Raw genomic sequence first — 23,225 nt, forward strand, 5'->3', positions numbered from 1 at the left:
CTACATCAGCATGTTCGGGAGTTGCCTCCCGAACATGCTGATGAAGAAAACAATCATCCAATAAATCCACAAAAGCCTTGCTAGTGTGTGAGTGACCAACCCACAAATTCCAGTCAGTATCTGGGAAATTAAAATCCCCCGTTATAAGACTCTCTGATTTACTGGCCCACTCTATTTCCTTGTACAGTTTTTTATTATACTCATCAGAGTCATTAGGCCTATAACACATTCCTACTCTCAATATTGATCTCCCATTGCTTATGTCACACCAAACTGACTCGACACTGCACTGTACAGCGACATTGACTGGCTGTTCTTTCTTGGATTTTGTGTTTCTTAACTAATAGCATAACCCCCTCCTCCCTTCCTATCCTGTCTATCCTTCCTGTACACATTGTACTCCCCAAATTCCAGTTCTGCATTCCTTATATCTGTGTGACACCACGTCTCTGATATCCCAATAATATCTGCCTTTGATGTTTTGACCAACACCTCAAATTCATCAAATTTATTTACCAAACTCCTAGCATTGGTGTATACACAACCATACATGCACCTGTTCCTATTCTTAGCTACCGTAACACAACCCGTGTGTTTACTTGTACCACAATGACTCCCAGCAGTCTCTGAAATACCCTGCATCTTGTTTTCTAGGCTGCTGCTCATTCCAGTAGAAGCAGTGCAAGAATCACTTTCACCTCTGCCAGTGGCTACTGTTAATCTATTAGTCCGTGTATCCCCCGATGCTATCAGTTTTCCGACCCACATAATACTGCCTCGATAGCATCAGGAAATATTCTTGCACCCTTTCTATTTAAGTGTATCCCATCCCTGTAGAAGCAGTCTCTCCTGTTAACAAACAAAGACCAGGCTGAAAAATATTCTGCACTTTGAGCCTTGCACAATCTTTCCAGGGCCAAATTGATTGACAAGGCTCTCATCATATACTCCCTCCTATTGTGTCTGGGCAGAATTGCAGACACTTTCAATTTCAACCCTAATTCACAGATTTTTTCCAACAGTGACCTGTACTTGTTAAGTAATTCTGCCGGTCTCCTACTCTTAATATCATTAGTGCCGATGTGCACAACAATATCATCTTTTGTGCCCTTAAAAGATGATATCTGCTCTACGTCATCAACCTCTTCTCCTGACAGACATACCCTGGTCCTGTTCCACCTATCCTTATCTATATAAGCAATCATTTTACAAATATAACATCACCCAAAAGGCTACTCTGATATTTGTTTAACATGCACTCCAAATGAGGCTGTACTGGGACACATTCATTAATGAGAAGAACAAAAGGATACCCATATCAAGAAAGACTTCAGTGCTGAAAATTGAAGCATCTGGGAAATAGGCACCTGCAAAGAGATCTGATTGTGGCTTTGAATAGATTGAGTAAGCTAAATTTTGATGGTATCTTTGCTCTTGCTCAGAAAACACACATAATGGAGTATAAATTTAAATTGAGGAAAGATAGTTGCAGAAGAGATGTATGAAAATTTACTTTCAACCAGAAGGTAGTTGAATGTTGGAACAAACTTCTATTTATTTAGTGTTGTGAAAGTGCTACCCACTTTTGAATAAATTTAAGGAAGAATTAAACAAATTATTAAAGAGAATGGACAGGTGATATGAAGTTTTTTTTTTAATAATAAATAGAAAAAAAAAAAAAATACAATCTTGTTTCCTTGTATCATTTGCTACTACTAATAAGAGAGGCAGCAAAGGAGTTAGGCAAACCTTTAGCCATAATTATGAGAGTATCTGTGGATTCAGGGGATGTCCCTTTGGACTGGAGATGTGCAAATGTGTCCCCAATTCATAAAGGGAAATTGAAAGGTGACTTAAGTAATTACAGACATGTTAGATTAACATCTGTTCCAGGAAAAATAATGAAGTCATTGGTTAAGGAAGTAATGAAGGATCACCTGAATAAGAATGCAGTTCTACTGCAATCATAGTATGGATTTGTTAAGGGGGGGGGGTGGTCTTGTCTAACCAATTTGATAAGCTACTATTATGCAGTGACAAAGGAACTGGATGCAAAAAATAATTTTGATATCATATACTTGAATTTCAGGAAGGTTTTGATACCGTTGCACATAAAAGACTTGTATAAACTGAAGCAATGTTTCATTGAGGGTAAGTTACTGCTATGGATAAAGGGATGGTTGAGCAAAATAAGACAGAGTGGTTATTAACAGGTACTGCTCTTCATGGACTAATGTTATTAGTGGAGTTCCCCATGGTTCAGTGCTGGCCCATTATTGTTTTCAGTATTTATTAGTGATATTGAAGGTATATCAGGCTTAATGTCCTAGTTTGCAGATGATACAAAGGTTAGCAGGGTGGTTAATGACAGTCCTCATGATGAGCTACTACAACAAGATCTAGGAAAATTGGGTCAATTGGTTGAGAAATGCAGCTGAAGTTTAAAGTTGACAAATGCAAGGTACTGAATATCGGTAGTAGTAATCCCAGAATAACTTATCTCGGTAGCAGAAAATGAAAAGACTTAGGGGTAATTGTGCAGTCAAACATGAAGATCCCTGAGTATTGCAGACATGCTGCCAGGACAGCCCATGGGGTTTGTCAGTGATATACAGAAACTTTGCCAGTATGGATATGGAGATGATTATACTTTTTTACAAGGCTGTGGCACTGGAACTAGGCACCTGTGTGGTGATCTGATTGAGGTGTTTAAGGCCTTGAATGGATTGAGTAAGCTGAATGTGAATGACATTCTTCCCCTTGCTGAGGAAGAATACATGAAGGGGCATAAATTTAAATTGAGGAAGATGGTTGCAGGACAGATGTGCGGAGGTTTGCCAACAATCAACCAGCTGTTGGTTGATTGCTGGAACAGGCTTCTATCTGTTGTGGAAGTGGATGGTTTGAATAAATTCAAGGAAGAATTAGGCAAATTCTTGGAGGGTATAAAAAACCACACTTGATGAAGTGTTTTTTTTTTTTGGCTGATTCTATAATAAGCTTGCTGTCTTGCATAATTTTCTACTACTACTACTAGAAAAGGACATTAATTTTATTCAATGCTCATTTGTTAAAAATTTCTGCATATTTAAAATATATTTTATTTTCTATTTATTATATAAAAAGTAAAATTGGGTTTTGATTTTAAAAATGAGAGTGAAGACATTGCCAGGATTGGCCTTCATTGAAGGATTGACTGTATTTTCTCCATAGCCTGCTATATAAATTTATTCACTTTTTTATCAATTTATCTCATTTTTATAGTTATATCTGCTGAAAATTTTCATATTTTTGAAGTACTTTTTTTTTTTTTTGAAATTTATTTTTAAACTTGTATTTTTGTGTATGTAAGATGCCTGTGAACTAATTTAATAGAAGTTCTATATTAATTGAAGTTAGTACATTTGTGGTAGATAAATTTTATTTTATATTTTATTTTAGTCAGCAGGCTCTTCTTGCTCATGATGCAGACCACGATAATTTTTTTGCTTCCTATGCTGCTCTTTGTGCTCAGTATATTAGAAGTAATGCTTTTCACAGTAAGTATATACCTTAATGAGTATGAGGAACTTATTCTGATGTAATATTTTGGAGCCTAAATTGAATATTAAACTTTGTATAAATTTCAGTTTCCAATATTTAAAAAGCTGTTCACATTATTTCCAAAAGAATATAAGTTCATTTTAATTTCAGGATATGTTGTGAATAAAACAATAAGTTGGTTATAAGACCAATGTTATTCGTAAGTAATAACAGTAAGATATTGCCATTCACAGAGTTGCCTCACAAAAGCGGTGTGTAAGAAAAGCAGTTAAGTTTTTGATTTCAAGATATTTTTGTGCCCTCACTCATAATTAATTAAAAATTATGGAAGAATGCAATGCAGAATGTTAATCAAGCTCTATTATTTGCACACTCACCTGGATTTCTTGAGACTAAATGTGGGACAGTATAGCAAAGGGCATGGAGAGAGATTCACTAGGACATAGTCAATGGAGAAAAGTTATCAGAAGGTAAGATGAAGCTATAATGGATGACTACCTGATACAGCATTGTTGCATATTTACTTTTCTTTCATTTCTGGTCAAACCATTGCTATACAAAAACCAAGGGCATATTCAGAATCAGCATATTTAAATTCAAAAAGAAATACCAAGAAATGCTGATAAAAAGAACTAATTATTTCTTGGTAAAATGGCATATCCTGTATTTCACTTCAATGTCATTAATGCTGGGTTAAAGAATCATTACTAACCCACAATCGGGAATTCCCCTCTTCAAAGTCTGCCAAAAATTTAAATATCCATTAAAATGGTGTCAGTGACGATTCTATTTTTTCTGTTATTTTTTTACTTTTGATCTGCATTATTAATGTTAGAATTAGAGAAGTATCACCATAGAAAAATCAGATTACAACCATGTTGACATGCTTTGTGTGAGTGTCCACTCATGTAAGTATTTTGTCTAGGTACTTAATGTGTTTTTGCTGCATCTGCTTGAATGGTTATACACTACCTCTTAAAATGTATTGGGACACATCAGTTTTGTATTGCCATCACTGCTACTCACTTCAGTAACTTGTTGATCCCCTTTGGTTGCTGTGACATGTTCTAACCTTCCGGGAAGGCTTTCCACTAGCAGTAGACTGCAATGAGTATAATCCCCCATCTTCAGAACAGTAAGTAGTGAACTACCAATGGAAAACAGCTTAGTCTGGCCCTCATGAATGAATTAACCTTGAACAGTGCCATCTCTGTGGCATGCAGCATTATCCTGTTGAAATGAACATGAATCTGTACCAAAGAACTGTTGTATCATAGGGAGCAATGAATTATCCAAAATGTTAAGTTAAGCATTGATGTTTATGATTCCCTGCACATTGCTGACACAATGCACTCTAGCGGTGCATCCGTAGCCAGGTGGGCAGCAGCAGTGCGTAGCACACACTTCTTGATTAGACCGGGGTTTGAGCCCGTGCCCACCCAATACGGAGGATGCGGAAAGGTCAGGGAATGACCACCGCATATCCCCGGAGCAATATGGCCTTAGTTGCTAATGTTCCTAAAAACCAAATAACAAACAACAAACAATGCACTCTAGCAGTAGACATTTTCCAGGTATCTTCCACACACCCACCCATCTGATTGGAATGGTGTGGAGCAAGATTTTTTACTCCATAGAACCAATTTCCACTGCTCTATGGACCAATTAGGGCATTTGTTACATCATGCAAGGCATGGAGACCAATGATTGCTGTTGATGTTTGGCTTATGCATCACCACTCTCCCATGGAAACTGAGGCTGTGAAGCTCCATAGTGTGATTGTAGAGACCTCAACCTGTGTTGATGTTCTAAGCCCACTTGTTGATATTTTACGGAGATATCTGATGAGATTATCATTTTGCCCTTCTTAGTATCCTCTGGTCATGTGCTTCTGTGCTCTTGTGCAGTTCTGGACAGTGGTATTACTGTCACACTTTCATTTCATGATAACACCGCCTATGTTTGACTTTGGGTGGTATAGGCAATCAGAAATAGCACAAATTGGCAATCTGGCAATGTGACATCCAACAATAACACCTCCCCTTGAAATCAGTCAGCTTGGCTCTACATGCTGTAATAAGTACAATAACTTTTGTGGATCATGTACCTTCCTTATGTACCAGTCTTATTCTGGACAGTTGCATGATAGATGAACTCTATACAGGGTGTTTCAAAAATGGTGGTCAATAATTTAAAGGTGAAAAGTACAAACTAAAATAAGCAAAAAAGTTGTCCCAGTGAACATCGGGCCGCAAATGAACTGTTTTCGAGATAATGCACATTTTCTGTTAAGATCTGCCACTGACTATGGGAGCACTCTGGGAGGGTAGTCTGTATTGCTGTAGCGTCTGTATTGTACACGCTGGATATGGTAGGGATACAGTAATTGGCGATGTAAAATTTGCCACACACTGCTATGACTCAGTACATGCTCTTGCAGATCAACCCTCCTTGTCGAAATTCCTGGATTTTGTTCTATTCTTTCTAACACCCATTCCTCAACATCAGGTGTTATGCTTCTGGGCCTGCCTGCTTGTACTCCATATGCAGAGCACCTATGTTCTCTAAGGTGTTGATGTACCCTGATGAATGTGCTCCTGTTGGGCTGCCTTCGCCGGGGAAATGCTTCTTTGTATAAACGTGCAGCCTTGAGTGCACTGCCATTGGCTTTACCTGACATGAAGTGCATGTCAGCATACTCTTCGTTGCTGTAACCTCTTTCCGTGTTGACTATCCTTTGAAAAGTACTAGTATGCCTGCTACGTCTCAGAGCATTGAGAAAGGGGAAAGGGAAAGAATGAGCATAACCTAACCTAAACAAACAAGTCAGTGGTGGATCCCAACTCTGTACAGTTCACTTTGTCAGTGATGGATCCCAACTCTGTACAGTTCACCTTGTCAGTGGTAGATCCCAACTCTGTACAGTTCACCTTTAAATTATTGACCATCACTTTTGAAACACCCTGTATAAATTGTGGCAGCAAGTACAGTGAAACCTCTCTAAAGCAGACATCATTTGATCAAAAGAAAGTGTCCGCTATAGGGAGGTGTTCACTCTGCAGCAGTCGGTGTAATCAGTTTCAATAATTCAGAAAATCAAAATTCACTGTAGCTATTTGCTTACTCAGAGTTTTTTAATCATAACTTTTAGTAAAAATAAATATAAATGACTTTGTTTAGAGTGTTTCATTTCAGAAATTTCATTTTCATTATGGTTAATAAGATCACTTAGTGACTTTAGTCCATATTTATCATCTTTGCTCATGTAGATAGGGAACATGATTTGTATCATGTTCCCTATTCACACAATGAAGTTTTAGTTTTGTAAATGAGATTTGTGGGTACTCTGTACTTGTGGATGTAGAAAATCCTATATTATAGCTCAATTTCCACACTTTTTTTTTTTTTTGTGTGTGTTTACATACTGAGTGCAGTTTACAGACTTGCTACATTAATCTTTTCTTTTTTCAGTTCTGGAAACAGCATTTCTCAGTTTGGCAATTTTATTGCCTTGTTAAGTGGTGTGCAACAGTGTTGGATAGCCCAAATAAATTTGTAAACATTCCTTACTAGCAATGATGAGTGTATTAATGATATATTTTACCAGTTGCTCCATGAGTAATCATGGAGCAACTGGTAAAATATCACAAGTCTAATTTGTATTACTATAACAACCTTGACCTTCACTTGCCTCCATTGCCAATAGCCACTGACCAGCAAAAATGCATATTTGTGTCAATTACCTTGAAAGTGTCCCACCTTTTTTAAAATATCAAAAAGTTTAAAATATCAAAAGGACACTTATTAAAGTTTCTGTCTCCATATTAGTGTATCCATTTTGGAGAGGTCATCTAACATGTAATTTCTAATACTTCTGGCCATGACCCAAACCTGAGCATCCACAAACAAGAGGTGTCTAAGTGAAGTTTCACTGTACTTTTATTTTCAAATATTTAAGTACAATTAAATGCAACAAGGCATATCTTTAAGAGTATAATAATCTATAGACGGCACCGTTTCAAGGCCAACAAGCCTTGAAACAGTGCCGTCTGGGTGGTGGTGCCCACTGAGAATAAGTAATAATAGTCTTCTCTTTTAGTGAAGCATTACTTATTCAAGGTAGTGCAATACGTGGCAACTCGTGAAGGAAGAGCACAATATGAGATACAGATAAAATGATGCCCTTCAAACTACTAACGTAGTTTTTTGTTTAAGAGTTGGCTATGGTGTGTTTACACCAATATTATATAGATTATTATACTCTTAAAGATATGATGCCTTGTTTCATTTAATTTTACTTTAATATTATCACGTACACCTTTTGGCATTTGGTCTTGGTGCATTATAGCCTTAGTTGCTAATGGGCCAATAAAATCAAAACCAACCAACCTTTTGGCATCTCCCATATTGTGGGATTATCTTCACAACTGGATTGTCATGTCTGCAATAGCAGGGTACCTGCCCACCCACCCACCAATGAAAGCCCAACAAGCCTTAAAACGGTCACCAGGGGAAGCCTGAGTTTCACGGAGTTTCCAAGAATAGGTAACAACGGTCTTCTCCTCTCAACTGGGGAAGCGTTGCCTATTCGAGGAATTTGAGTTTTTGAGTGGTGTGAGTTGAAGGAGTTACTGTCCCTTTCATTCTTCTACACCGTTTCTTTTCTTCTTGCACACCTACTATAACTTTCCCTCTACTCTTTGCTTTTCTAAGTCTAATAGAAACAAGTGGATAGTAGAGTTATTGTCTCACACATATACAAACAAGCCTAGAAATGGTGCCGTCTGGGTGGTGGTGCCCACTGAGAATAAGTAACAAGGCTTCTCTATTAGTAAAGCATTACTAATTCGAGGTAGTGCAATACATGGCAACTCATGAAGGAAGAGAATAATATGAGATACAGATAAAATGATGCCCTTCAAACCACTAACGTAGTTTTTTGTTTAAGAGTTGTCTATGGTGTGTTTACACCAATTTTATATAGATTTAAAAATATGTATTTTTTATTTAAAAAATGTATTCATAGTCATATTTATTATGCTAATATAAAGAACTTCACCTAGCGCATAATTTTAAACTATTTCTTGCCTATTTCCAGTGACATTAAGTGGTGATTTTATATATAGTGTGCCACTGGTAGCTTTTAGGTACAAATGATATGTCATGTCTCTTGGGCATTACCCTGACTTCTAATCTCTCTTGGCACAAGCACATTACAAATATTGCTTCCTCTGCATCTAAAAAACTTGGTTTTCTCTTTCGCTCTCAGCATTACTTTTCTTCGAAACAGCTGCTCACCCTGTTTAAATCGCAAATCCGCCCTACCATGGAATATTGTTCCCACATCTGGGGTGGGGCCCCCAAAACCTCTCTCAGGCTTCTTGATTGAATTCAGAAGAGGGCACTGTGAGATTCAACACTGGTAATTGATCTTTATGTATGTATTACAACCTTGTTCAATTTAAAGATTACTTTTTCTGATTCTCGAACAGTAATATTTCTTCCCATACTATCATTGTACCCCATTAAACTGTACTGTAGAATACAGTGAGATATAATGGTAATGCTATTTTTTTTTTTTTTTTTATGTAAACCCCAAACACGATAGGTATTAGAACCTATAGTACTTAGTAGCGTGCTTGGGTTGGAGGTTGAGAAGATGAAAGAAGTTATTTGTTTATATTGGACTTGAACTTCTGTAGACTGTAATTTTTAGGAAATACGTATGAAGGAAGGTCTGCTTCAGAAAACGGCAGTTGAATGAATAAACGAGGAAGATGAAAAGTTGGTTCAGTGAGTTTGAAGTTTGACAGTAAATGGATGTTGGCTGGTGGCTGCACATGTTCGGACTGTTTTGAAAGAGAGAGTGGGAATTATAGAAGCCAATTCAGAAGAACAGTGCCCATGGAAATATTTGTAGAAGAGGCATGCAGCAGAAACAGTACGTCTATGAGACAGTGAGTGGAGAGACTCTGTTAGAGATGAATCATTAATTAACCTAACTGCCCTCTTCTGAATGGAATCAAGAAGCCTGAGAGAGGTTTTGGGGGGCACCATCCCCAGATGTGGGAACAATATTCCATGGTAGGGCGGATTTGTGATTTGAACAGGGTGAGCAGCTGTTTCGAAGAAAAGTAATGCCGAGAGCGAAAGAGAAAACCAAGTTTTTTTAGATGCAGAGGAAGCAATATTTGTAATGTGCTTGTGCCAAGAGAGATTAGAAGTCAGGGTAATCCCCAAGAGACATTACATATCATTTTGCCTAGAAATCGGAGTATCAGAGCAGAAGAATCCTTTTTGTGAGATATAAGACAAGACTGAGTTTTCGAAGGATTGAAATCAACTAAGTTGTCTCTACCCCACTGGAGAATTACCTGAAGATCGGCATTTAAGGAATTGGTAGCAGATTTTTGAGAAGTTGAAGCTGATTGAACAGGGCGAGGTTTCTCAAAATGGAAAGTGGAATGCAATGTGCTATCATCGGCAAAACTATGGATAGGATTTCCAGTCAATGGAAGAAGGTCATTGATATACAAGAGGAAAAGAGTGGGGGGAAAGAACTGAACCTTGGGGGACACCGGCATTAGTGGAGAAGTTAGAAGACAGAGAGCCATCTACCATCACCCTCAGTGAGCGATCAGAGAGAAAACTGGATAACCAATTACAGAAAACAGATGGCAAACCATGAGATGAAAGTTTGTTTAGAAGGCATTTATGCCAAACACGATTGAAAGCCTTTGAGATATCAAGAGTAACTACTTGTGTTTCACCGAACCTTTCCATTGAATTAGTCCATAAATGAGTAACATAAGCCAGACTATCACTAGTGGATCGACACTGACGGAATTCATACTGGCAATCGTTGATCAGACAGAAGTTTTCTAGGTAGTTTATGAGTTGACGGTTAATGGATTTATCCATTACTTTAGAAAGAGTAGAAGTAATTGCAATTGGACAATAATTGGATGGGAGGGATTTGTCACTGTTTTTAGGAACTGGCTGGATATGAGCAAATATCCAAGCAGAAGGAAAAACACCTTTGGAATAAGAAAGTGAAAAAAGGCTGCAAAGAACAGGAGTAAGTTCAGGAGCACAGATTTTGAGAACAAGTGGAGGCATACCATTGGGACCTGGAGCTTTCTTAGCATCAAGATTCGTCAAAATCCTCCTGACATCCTTTTGATGGCAGATCACAGGAAACATTGAATGGAGCGTGTTGGGAATGGAAGGAGGTGTTTTACCAAGATCATTAATACATGAGTTGGAAGAAAAATGGGATGCTAGCAGGTCAGCTTTATTTTTGGCTGAAGTGACAACAGAACCATTTGGTTTGGACAGACGTGGGAGCAGAGATGGGCAAAAGTTGCGGCCAATAGCTGTGGCAAGAGACCAGAATGCTCAGCTACCATTAGTTGCGAGCTTTGGTATAGGCAGAAGATGAAGCTGAAGAATTAGAAACAAACCAATTAGGATATACAACGTTCTTCTCTTGAACAGCCTTAGCACATTTATTGGAAAACCAAGGTTTAGATAAAGGACGAAATTTTAAAGAGGAGTGTGGGATAAAGGATTCCATTCCTGCAAGAATAATTTCACTGACACGATCTGAGCAAATGTTGATATCCGAAGTTTTGAAACAATAATCCGACCAAGGAAAAGAAGAAAAGAAATCTCACAGGTCATCCCATTTTGCATTCTTGTAATGCCAAACAACACGAGGTTGGGAAAAGCCATGAGATAAAGGCGCCATTGGAGAAGAGACAATCACCAAGTTGTGATCTGAAGTGCCTAAAGGACCTCTCACTTCGACCATATACTTAGAAGGGTTGTTTGTGAGAAAAAGATCAAGTGTGTTACCTGTATGGTTAAGATTGTCTGGTTTTCTTGTAGGTAAATGAACAATCTGTGCAAGGTCATTAGTAATTGCAAAAGCCTCAGCATCTCGACCAGCTGGGTCGGTGTGAATAAAAAATGGAAGCCAGCTGGAGTTGTGAACATTAAAATCATCAAGGAAAATTACCTCACTGTTACGAAAGTTGGACTGGAGAAAGTTAAATGTTGCAAAGAGAGGAAGTCAAAAAGTTCCAAGTGATTAGTGGAGTTGGGAGAACGGCAGAGACAACAGATGAATTTGACACAACGAGGTAGAGAGATTTTAAGCCAGAAAAGATCAAAGAGAGTAGATTCCAAATTGCCAAGTCTCTGACCGAAAATATCAGAACGGACATATGCACAAGTACCACCTTTGAGACGAAAGGAATCATACAGCGAATAATTTGGGCATGTGAGATGAGCAATAGTTGAATCAACTGATAGCTGAGATTCTGTTAGAAAAAGTACATGGTGTTTGGCAGACTACAAGTGGAAATGGACATCATTGAGATTAGAATTGAGACCACGTATATTTGTGAAATGAATTAGAAAGTGTTTGGGAGGTTTAGATATTTTCGCAGATAAGCTTGCTCTATTAGTTTGACAATTCATAGTGTATTCAATAGTAAGAAAAAGTGGGGGGGGGGGACATGCTGTATGAAGTAATGAAATTTTTGGATATGGAATACACATTGTAAGAATATACTCAGATCCTTGACATAACGTGGCCTCGACAATGTCCCCCCAACACACACACACACACACACACACACACTACTCGGACTCCCTCCAGTCACTATCTGGCAGAATAGAGGTAGCAAGATTATACACTAGCTGATCCGGAAGCCTCCTCTAGAGTTACCAATAGGTTCAGTCTGGTGTACTAACTAGCGGCCGGCCTGCGAACACCGTTTTAGAGCTGTACCCTCGAAATGTAAGGAATAATGGATCTCGCCACGATGTTCATCCTAACCTCAAAAGTCATCAATCATACTGCATGATGGAAGAGATAGGGAAGGGTTGAGCGGAACTTAGCTCTAGAGACTAAACATGGGTTCCACCACTTCAAGCCTCCAATAAGCAAAGTGGTGGTATTGCACCGGTTGATGAGAGTCATCTACCACCTACTACTGCCTTGTAACATAGAGGAGCGCATTCCTCCATGTGATGTGGGCGTCACACCTTGACCCCTGCTTATGTTGGTTCACACCTGGGTGGTCACCCACAATGTACTTGTGCATGGAGGTTATACTCAGGATTACTAACAGTCTCACCATCGTGAAGGTGCAAGCAGAGGATTTGGCTGTCACAGACTGTATGGACTTCGCCGAAATTGGGTCCACTTGACTTGAGTGTCACCCAAATATCAGTTCCATCAGCGTTTTGGACTCCCTACAGCTTGTCTGGAATATCTGAGAGAATGTCTGTGACAACCATTCTGAGTACAGTGTTCTTATTTAGTGTTTATATTTACTGATGGTGATGTAGGAATGGTTTGCATTTAGAGGGGAAGTCTGTAAATAATACATATTGCATTTTTTTGTTGCGAAGATATTTATAATTTTTTTGATTACTTTTCTTATTTAGAATAATTCCTTTTTAAAAATCTGAATTTCTGCCATATTAGTTTTGACAAATATAAGTTTTAAAAGTTATCCATTAAATATAAGTTCAATTTTTACAGCTGATTGGATAAGAAGTAAGTCATCTGAATTTAGATTTTCATGATTGTGCATAATTATTTCTTATGATTTAGTTTGAATTATTTATATTAATTTTTCAGTACCCAAAAGCCAGATTACGAGTGCAGCTCAAGCATGTAAAATTCTCCTTCAGTATTTCTTACAAAAGCTTCAAAGGTACAATGCCCAAAGTTGTTTATCTCAGGTGAGTGTAATGCTCATATGATGTCCTGTTTTCAAAGAAACATCATGTAGCTGTTTTAATAGGCTCTAATTTGTTTATTATGTTTTATTTATTTATTAAATATATATTTTTAAGGAGTGTTGAGAAATTAAGGAAAGGTTAAAAGGTGAAGAAATCAAAAGGAAAAAAAAATATTGTTTTTGCTGATCAATGTAAATATTTATTTATTTTGTAGTCTACAAGGAGTTATCAGGCACAGGTAGAGCAGAAATATAAATGTGTAATTTCTGTAATTGCTTTTTTTTAGGCTATTTTGTTTTCTGCAGGGGAAAAAACTCATGCTGTTGTTTTAAAAACCATGTGTCTCTTTCTGATCACAATTAATTTAACTTTGCTTAAAAGTACTAGTATTACTACAAATCTACTAAGGTAACTGAAATGTAATTTTTACTCGCTGTGGTTGAAACATTTGTCAAGTTGCCCTGTTCAATATGTGTAATGTTTTTATAAAATTTTTACATCCTTTATTATTCAGGTCATTGACTCCTTTAATTAAAAAAAAAAAAAAAAAAGAAAAAAAGCACCTTTACAAAATGGTGAAAGCTGTAGGAAGAACAGTTGAGATTATGCCAGCAACTTGCAAGGTAGGAAAGGAAAAGGGCAGCAATAGCTGCAGCTAGGAACCAGCCCTGGAGGGAAAACAATTGTTTTTTAGAATTAGTAATAGTATTCACCGTATAGTGCAAGGAAGCCACGGGCTTTTGCTGCATGACAAAAAAAAAACAATAACAAAGTAGATTAGAAAATGCAAATTATATGCTTCTCTCCTCACACAGGTTGACCTTTTAATTTATTCAAACTTTCAGCCTCAACTACCTGAGAGAGCAACTTGTTCCAGCAATCAGTGACTCACTGGCTAAAAGAAAACTTCTACAATCTAATCTAAACCGCAACCCCTGTAATTTGAATTTATGACCCCTAGTTCTGGAATTCTTTATAACAGTGAGAATTCCACCTTCATTCATCTTACTAATCCCTTTCAGAGCCTTATATACCTCATTCAGGTTACCTCTGTGGTGCCTGATTGCCAAGCTCTGTAGCCCACATAATCAGAGTCTTTCCTCACATGGTTGTCCTTCTGCGGATCTCAACCTTTCCGTTGCCCATCTTTGGATCCTTTCAAGATCAGTGTCTTTTTTTCAGATGAGGACTCCATACTTGAACACAGTATTCCAAATGTGGTCTTACAATTGCCTTATACAGTGGGATTATGACCTCCTATCTCTACAGAATAGTGTTCGATAAATTATTGATTGGACAGCATGGGCTTTCCTGGCTGCCTTACTGTTCAGAAAACTTCATATCTGTCTGTATTGTAACTCCCAGATCCCTTTCCTTCTCCACTGTTTTTAATTCAAACCCACCAAGTGTATAATTTATTTGTGAGTTACTATTCCCCAAGTGAAAGACCTTGCATTTAGCAGCATTAAAACATTGCTGCCACTTCTGACCATCTTTGAAGTCTGTTCAAGTTATCCTGAAGGAGTGCTGCTTGGCACTGATCATTAATGACTCTGCCAATCTTTACGTCATCTGCAAATTTTAACATCACATGTTCTATCCCTTCGTCGATGTCATTTATGAAAAGGAGAAACAACAGTAGTTCAAAAACCAATCCTTGAGGGACCCCACTCCTGATGTTACACCAATCTGGAGAATATCCATTAATCACAACCCTCTACCTTCTGCTCTGCAGCCACCCATCAATCCATCTTAGAATCTTACCAGTAATCCTGACCTGTTCAAGCTTATACAGCAGCCTCTCATGAGGACTGAGTCAAAAGCTTGCTAAAATCCAAATAAACTATGTTGAAATTGTTCCACAAACCCAGCTCATGAGTAACTGTATCAAAATAGCTTACTAAGTTAGGTAAGCATGATTTACCCTTAACAAAGCCATGCTGTTTGTCCTTCAGAATCCATATTTATCTAAGTGTCCCTGGATTGCACTCTTAGTCATTGCCTTTAAGATTTTTCTTACCACTGAAGTCAGAGTAACTGGTCTTTAGTTATCAACTTCACTCTTAGAACCACTTATGTATTGGTGATACATTGGCACTTCTCCAATCTAAAGGAATCTCTCTCTCTCTCTCGAGTCCAAAGATGTCCTCATAGTTAACCTTAGTGGTTCAATACACTCCCTCATTCTCTCTCTCTCTCTCTCTCTCTCTCTCTCTCTCTCTCTCTCTCTCTCTCTCTCTCACACTCTCAAAACTATAGGGCATATGCTGTCAACTCCAGGAGCCTTACTTGCCTTTATGCTCAAAAGAATTCATCCTTGAATTATGATTCTGATCCATAAATTACAGTTGGTTCAATATCAACTGTTTGCAGCCACTGTCATTCAGTGAAATGGAAAGCAGAAGTTTCTGGGATATGTTGCATTGGGACAAGGTTTGGCCATCCCAATTGAATGATCTTTTCTACCCCTTCTCAAGTCTCATGTGGTTGACAGACACCTCTCCAGATCATAAACACTTCCAAAATAATATTTAAAAAATATAACTTTTCTTCCACATCTTTTGGGACCACAAAAGAGAGCAGTTAATCTGGTGCAGAACCCAAATTCCTGCAGATCCAATAAGTGGCTGATGATACAAACCAGACTGAGCAGCTTTGCATAAACATGGCCTTTGCATAAACACAGCACCCTCTCTTTGCATAAAGAGAGGGTGTTGACTCTCTTTAAAAATTACATCTGTGAATTACAGGCTCCGAAAAAGCGATAAGTGTTTGCCATTTTATTTACCTAATTGTTATTTTATATTGTACTTTATACGTAGTTTTATAGTTCTAGTTATGCTGGTTATTTTTATTTTTAATTTAGATAAAGAGTTTTTGTAGATTACTGCTTAATATACGTAAAAACAAGATTCGTTCTAATCTTGCAGCCATTGTTTTTGTGTAGAGTGGTAGGGAATTCAAATTTTTAATTGTAGTAACTAGGTAGCTCTAACATAAAATTATATAGTGTAATAAGCATCACTGCATTTAGGATTCTATTAGATAGTGTAGTATTGACAATTGATTAATTAAATTTATTGATCTTATTAATTTAAAATGTCATGCCCAAGACTAGAGCAGCAAAGCAACGGGCACAAAGTGGCAGGAGTGCTGTGACTCCGGGGAGAACTGAGGGGCGCGATTCTCCAATGCATCACAGCCTAAAAAAATGTGCGACTTGTGAAATGTTTGCTGAACTCTCTGGAACAGAACATGATCTAGCCAAGGAGGATGTCTTTGTGTGTGCCAGGTGCAGAAAGTGTCTAGAAATTAGGCGTCAACTCAGCATTCTAATGAGCATCTATGAGAGCTTGAGGTGTAGAGTATGTCCTCGAAGAAATTAATATGAGGGGCCTGTCAAGCTCTCAGCTGCCCAACTCAATGCCAGAGCTCACTCCTGGGCATCAAGCAACACAGCGGCAATCTCCAAGGCAGAATGCACTGATCCCACAGGAGTTAGTTATTGTTGGTGACTCTATTGTCAGGGAGACAGCTGATATATTGTGTAAAAAGGATAGATGGAATAGGACCAGGGGTATGTCTGCCAGGGGCAAAAGTTGATGACGTAAAGCAGATATCATTTTTTAAGGGCACAAAACGTGATATTGTTGTACACATTGGCACCAATGACATTAAGAGTAGGAGATATGCAGATTTACTTAACAAGTACAGGTCAATGTTGCAAAAAATTCGTGAGTTAGGGTTAAATTTGAAAGTGTCTGCAATTCTGCCCAGACACGATAGGAAGGAGTACACGATGAGGGCCTTGTCAATCAATTCGGCCCTGGAGGGAATGTGCAAGGCTCAAGGGTTAGAATTTTTTTTAGCGTGGTCTGTGCTTGTTAACAGGAGAGACTGCTTCTACAGGAATGGGATACACTTAAATAGAAAGGGTGCAAGAATGTTTGCTGATGCTATCAGGCAGTGTTAGGTGGGTCGGAAAACTGCTAGCTTTGGGGGATCCACAGACTAAAAGGTAAAAAGTAGCTGCAGGCAGAGGTGAAGGTGATTCTTGCACTACTTCTATTAGAATAAGCAGTGGCCTGGAGCGAGGGGTGCTGGGGTTTTAGGGACTGATGGCAGTCATCGTGAAACAGGTGGGTATATGGGATGTGTTAGGGTAACTAAGAATAAGAATAGGTGCATGTATACTTGCATGCACTAAATTTGAAGAATTTGAATGTGCTGGTCAAGACATCAAAGGCGGATATTGTTGGGATATCAGAGACGTGGTGTCACACAGATATTAGGAATGCAGAATTGGAACTTGGGGAGTACAATGTGTACAGAAAGGATAGATAGGATAGGAAGGGAGGAGGCATTATGCTGTTAATTAAGAAAAACAAAATCAAAAGAAGTGCATCCAGTTGATACAGATCAACAGTGCACTGTTAAGTCAGTTCGGTGTGACATGAGCACTGCGAAAGCAAAAATAGAGTAGGAGTGTGTTATAGGTCTAATGACTCGAATGAGTACAATGAACAATTGTACAGAGAAATAGAGTGGGCTAATAAATCAGAATGTCTTATAATGGGGGATTTTAACTTCTCAGATATTGACTGCAACTTGTGAGTTGGTCACTCACACATTAGTAAGACTTGGGGATTTATTGGATAATTGTTTTCTGCAGCAGCATTTTCGAGAGGCAACCAGAGAGGGTAATACTCTTGATCTGGTTATCAGTAGTGATCATTCGTGTATTAGGAACCACTAGGTAGCAGTGATCACAGTGTACTGATGAGGGATTTACTTAAAGATATAATTACCATCAGGGGTAAAGGAAAGGGTTTTTGCTTCCGTAAAGGTGAGAACATGGTCACAGACAGTTTTTAAATTCTGAACAGGGATCAATTGATGATGTTACCAACAGCAAATTCTAAGTGGGAAGCATTCAAGGAATTAATCGTGGAAGCTACTAAAAGTTTCATACCTATTAAGAAATATTGTTCAAGGTTTAGGCCTAAATGGTTATCAAATGAACTAATGAGACTCATGACAGAGAAGAAAAATGCATGGGATGCATATAAATTATGAAGTAACTCAGAAGCCTATGGCAGATATAAGCTAGTCTGTAATCAGGTCACAAAGGAGGTTAGGCAGGGGAAGGCAAATTATGAGAAATCTTTGGCAAAAGATGCTAAGAAAAACAGCAAGAATTTCTTTACTTATATAAACTCTAAAAGGAAGGGATGAATCTGACTGGTCCGCTTGATATCGATGGTTCACTGTTGATGATCCTGCTCAGATAGCAAACAAACTGAATGACTATTTTGCATCTACATTCACACATGAGGGACTGATGGCAGTTATTAAGGTTTGAAAAAGCCAGAAGGTTATCAAATTGTAGCAGGGTGCTTAATGATTTTGTAATAACTGAGAGCAAAGTGGAGGAGAAATTGTTGAAGTTAAACATAAGAAAGGCACCTGGAGTGGATGGGACTATCCAGTTATATTAGAGGCGGCAAAGCAACTAAGCAAACCCTTAGCCATAATTATGAGAGCATCCTTGGACTCAGGGGAGGTCTTCATTGGTTTGGAGATGTGCAAATGTATCTCCAATTCACAAAGGGGGTGGTAGGGTGACACGAGTAATTACAGACCAGTTAATTTAACTTCTGTTCCGGGTAAAATAATGGAGTCACTGGTTAAGATGCATTGCAGGATCATCTAGACAAGACTGCAGCAATAATTCAGACACAGCATGGGTTTGTTAAGGGAAAGTGTTGTCTGGCAAATTTGATAGGATATTATGATGTGGTTACAAAGGAACTGGATGCAAAAAATAATATTGATAACATATACTTGGATTTCAGGAAAGCTTTTGACACCGTCACGCAAGGACGACTACTGTACAAATTGAAGCAGAATAGTGTTAAGGGTAAGTTGCTACAATGGATAAAAGGATGATTTAGTGGGAGAAGACAGCATTAGCATTAGTAGAGGCATATGATGCAAGAAAGCAAGCTTATGCAGCATCAGCCAAAAAAAAAAAAAAAAAAACACTCCCATTTCACCCCTCCATTCGTTCCAAATACCTGTCCTGCTGAGCCTTAAATTTATTTATGCTATCAACTTCCACAACAAGGGATGGAAGTCTGTTCCACCAACCAACTACCAGCTGGCTAAAGGCAAATTTCAGCACATCTATCCTACATCTGTCTTTCCTCAATTTGAATTTATGCCCTCTCAGGTGATTATTCTGAGCAAGAGGAAGAATCCCAACAGCATTGAACATGCTCAAACCATTCAAGGCTTTGTACACACCTCTATCAGATCACCTTGCCGGTGCCTAGTCTCCAGACACTGTAATTTGCAAAACTTAAGCTTTTCTTCATAACAGCAACCCTTTGTTCCCTTCACTAATCTTGTTGCCCTTCTTTGTACTCGTTCCAGCAGCTCTACATCCTTCTTGAAATGAGTCCTCCAGACCTGTATACAGTACTCAAGGTGTGGCCTGACCATTGCCTTATACAAGGGATTAATCACCTCCTTATCCCTGCTAGAAAAATTACTGTATATCATTGACAAGACACCATGAGCTACTCTTGCAGCCCGTCTGCACTGCTCAGAAAACTTAATATCTGCCTGCACAATTACCCCCAGGTCCTTTTCATTCTCTACCACTGTCAGTGTAGTATCACAGAGTTGATACGTTGCTCTGGGGTTACTGTTTCCCATTTGTAGTACTTTACATTTGTCAATGTTAAACTTCATTTGCCACCTCTCAGCCCATCTGCTCAACCTTTCCAGATCCTGTTGCAGCAGCATAGCGTCAGTAGTGTCCTTAACAACCCTGCCAACCTTTGTATTGTCTGCAAACTTGGACATTAACCTTGATATACCATCATCAATATTTTTTATAAATACAGAAAACAACAATGGACCCTACACTGAACCCTGAGGGATTTCACTAATAACATTAGTCCACGATGAGCAGTGTCGATTGATTACCACTCTCTGTCTTCTTCCCATCAACCATCCCTTTATCCATAGCAGCAATTTTCCTCCAATGCCACATTGCTCCAATTTGTGCAGCAGTCTTTCATGTGCAACAGTATCAAAAGCCTTTCTAAGATCCAAATATATAATATCAAAGTTATTCCCTGCAGCCAGTTTTTTTGTGACTGCATCATAGTTGTTGTTTTTTGGTTTTTTTTTTTTTTTAGGAGCATTAGCAACCAAGGCCATATTGCTCCGGGGATATGCGGTGGTCATTCCCACTGCATCATAGTATCCAATCAAATTGGTCAGGCAAGACTTTCCCTTAACAAAACCATGCTGTGTCCGAGCTGTAACTGAAGTCTTGTCTAGATGATCCTGCAGTGCTTCTTTGATCAGTGCGTCCATTAATTTTCCTGGAACAGAAGTTAAACTCACAGGTCTATAATTACTTGTGTCAGCCTTTGATCCTCCTTTGTGAATTGGGGTCACATTTGCACATCTCCAGTCCATGGGTACCTCCCCTGAGTCCAAAGAAGCTCTCATAATTATGGCTCAGGGTTTGCTTACTTCCTTTGCTGCCTCCTTTAATATAACTGGATAGATCCCATCCATCCCAGGTGCCTTTCTTGTATTTATCTTCAACAATTTCTTCTCCATTTTACTCATAGTTATTACAAGATTATCTAGCTTACTGCCAGAGTTGAATACACCTCTGGCATTCCCTCGCTGAATAACTCCTCATGTGTGAATGTAGATGCAAAATACTCGTTTAGTTTGTTAGCCACCTGAACAGGATTCTCAACTGTTGAACCATCAATATCCAGTGGACCAATCTGATTCATCCCTTTCTGTCTCTAGAGTTTACATAGGTAAAGAACTCTTTTCTGTTTTTCTTTGCATCATTTGCCAAGGATTTCTCATAATCTGCCTTTGCTTGCCTAATCTCCTTTGTGACTTGATTACAGACCAGCTTATAACTATCGTAGGCTTCTATGTCATCCATTAATTTATATGTATCTCATCAATTTTTCTTCTCTGTCATATGTCTCAGTAGTTCATCTGACATCCATTTAGGCCTAAACCTTGAACAATATTTCTTAGTTGGTATGTAAAGCCTAGTAGCTTCCAAGATAAGTTCTTCGAATGCTTCCCATTTTGAATATGCCGTTGGTAACTTCATCAGTTGGTCCCACTGTATAGAATTTAAATACTGTCTCAGACCATTGTAGTCACCTTCACAAAAGCAGAAACCCTTCACTTTACCCCTGATGGTAGTTACCTCTTTGAGTAAATCCCACTTCAGCACACTGTGATCACTGCCGCTGCCACCTAGTGGTTCCTCTATCTGCAGATTCTTAATGCATGAAGAATCGCGCCTCCATAGCCAGGTGGGAAGGAGCAGCAGTGCGTAGCACACGCTTCTTGATTAGACCATGGTTCGAGCCCGTCACCACCAAATACGGAGGATGTGGAAAGGTCAGGGAATGACCACCGCATATCCTGGAGCAATATGGCCTTAGTTGCTAATGCTCTTAAAAAAACCAAACAAACAAACATGAAGAATCACTGCTGATAATCAGATCAAGAGTATTACTCCCTCTACTTGCCTCCCGAACATGCTGATGTTGAAAACAATCATCCAACATATCCACAAAAGCCTTGCTAGTGTGTGATTGACCAACCCACAAATTCCAGTCAATATCTGGGAAATTAAAATCCCTCATTATAAGACTCTCTGATTTACTGGCCCACTCTATTTCTCTGTACAGTTTCTTATTATACTCATCAGAGTCATTAGACCTATAGCACACTCCTACTCTCAATTTTGATCTCCCAATGCTTATGTCACACCAAACTGACTCGACACTGCACTGTTCAGCAATGTTTTCTGGCTTCACTTCTTTGGATTTTATGTGTTTCTTAACTAATAGCATAACCCCTCCTCCCTTTCTATACTGTCTATCCTTTCTGTAGATGTTGTACTTCCCAAATTCCAGTTCTACATTCCTTATATCTGTGTGACACCACGTCTCTGTTATCCCAACAATATCTGCCTTTGAGCAATTCCTCAAATTCATCAAATTTATTTACCAAACTCCTAGCATTGGTGTACACGCAAGTATACATGCACCTGTTCTTATTCTTAGCCACCGTAACATAACCCATGTGTTTACTTGTACCGCAATGACTCCCAGCAGTCTCTGAAATACCCTGCAGGCACAAATGGAACCCTATATATCAGGAAGTCAATGCAAAATCACATGGTTAGGTTCTGCATACCAAAAATTTTAATTACTGTGCACGGAACCTAACTGTGATTTTATAATAAAATTTTAATAAAAGAAATGTTTTTTCCTTCAAATCATCGAACCAAAGTGTCAGCAGTTACTCCAATTACTGCTAGCTCTTTGCATCGATTGTTTTATTTTATCAGCATTCTTCATAATTTTAGTAATAGTCGATGGGGGCATATTCATAGCCCCACACACATTAGGGCTACTTTTACCATCCTCCAGGCGCCTCCGTAGCCAGATGGGCAGGAGTAGCAGTGCGTAGCCCACGCTTCTTGATTAGACCGGGGTTCAAACCCGTGACCACCAAATGCGGAGGATGCGGAGAGGTCAGGGAATGACCACCGCATATCCCTGGAGCAATATGGCCTTAGTTGCTAATGCTCCTAAAAACTAAATAACAACAACAACATTCACCAGCTTCCATCCTCTGAAAACCTCCATCTTATTTTCCAGTGTGATGGATCGACTTGCCTTTTTCACACTTTCATTTGCACTAGGGTTCATTAAACTTCTTATATGGCATCTCTTTATTCTATTAAATTAAAAACTTCTTTATAACATGATTGGCAAAAACTGCACACGGTTATCACTATTATTAATTATTATTTAATTTATTAATGGCACAATTAATAAAAAAAGTTAGCA

At 38.6% G+C, this 23,225-nt stretch overlaps 1 protein-coding gene across 1 annotated transcript in view; it reads left to right on the forward strand.

The window, feature by feature from the left end:
• Positions 1–23,225, forward strand: part of poe (E3 ubiquitin-protein ligase-like protein poe) — an 849,790-nt gene that overhangs the window by 41,588 nt on the left and 784,977 nt on the right. Inside the window, exons 2-3 of the mRNA XM_090388478.1 lie at positions 3,442–3,539; positions 13,199–13,302. Of these exons, the coding sequence (XP_090244604.1) occupies positions 3,442–3,539; positions 13,199–13,302 (202 nt within the window). The remainder of the gene's footprint in view (positions 1–3,441; positions 3,540–13,198; positions 13,303–23,225) is intronic.

This window comes from Mastigoproctus giganteus, chromosome 14 (genome assembly GCF_048544385.1).
Source record: "Mastigoproctus giganteus isolate SK-2022 chromosome 14, ASM4854438v1, whole genome shotgun sequence".
In the NCBI taxonomy this organism is placed as follows: Eukaryota; Metazoa; Arthropoda; class Arachnida; order Uropygi; family Thelyphonidae; genus Mastigoproctus; species Mastigoproctus giganteus.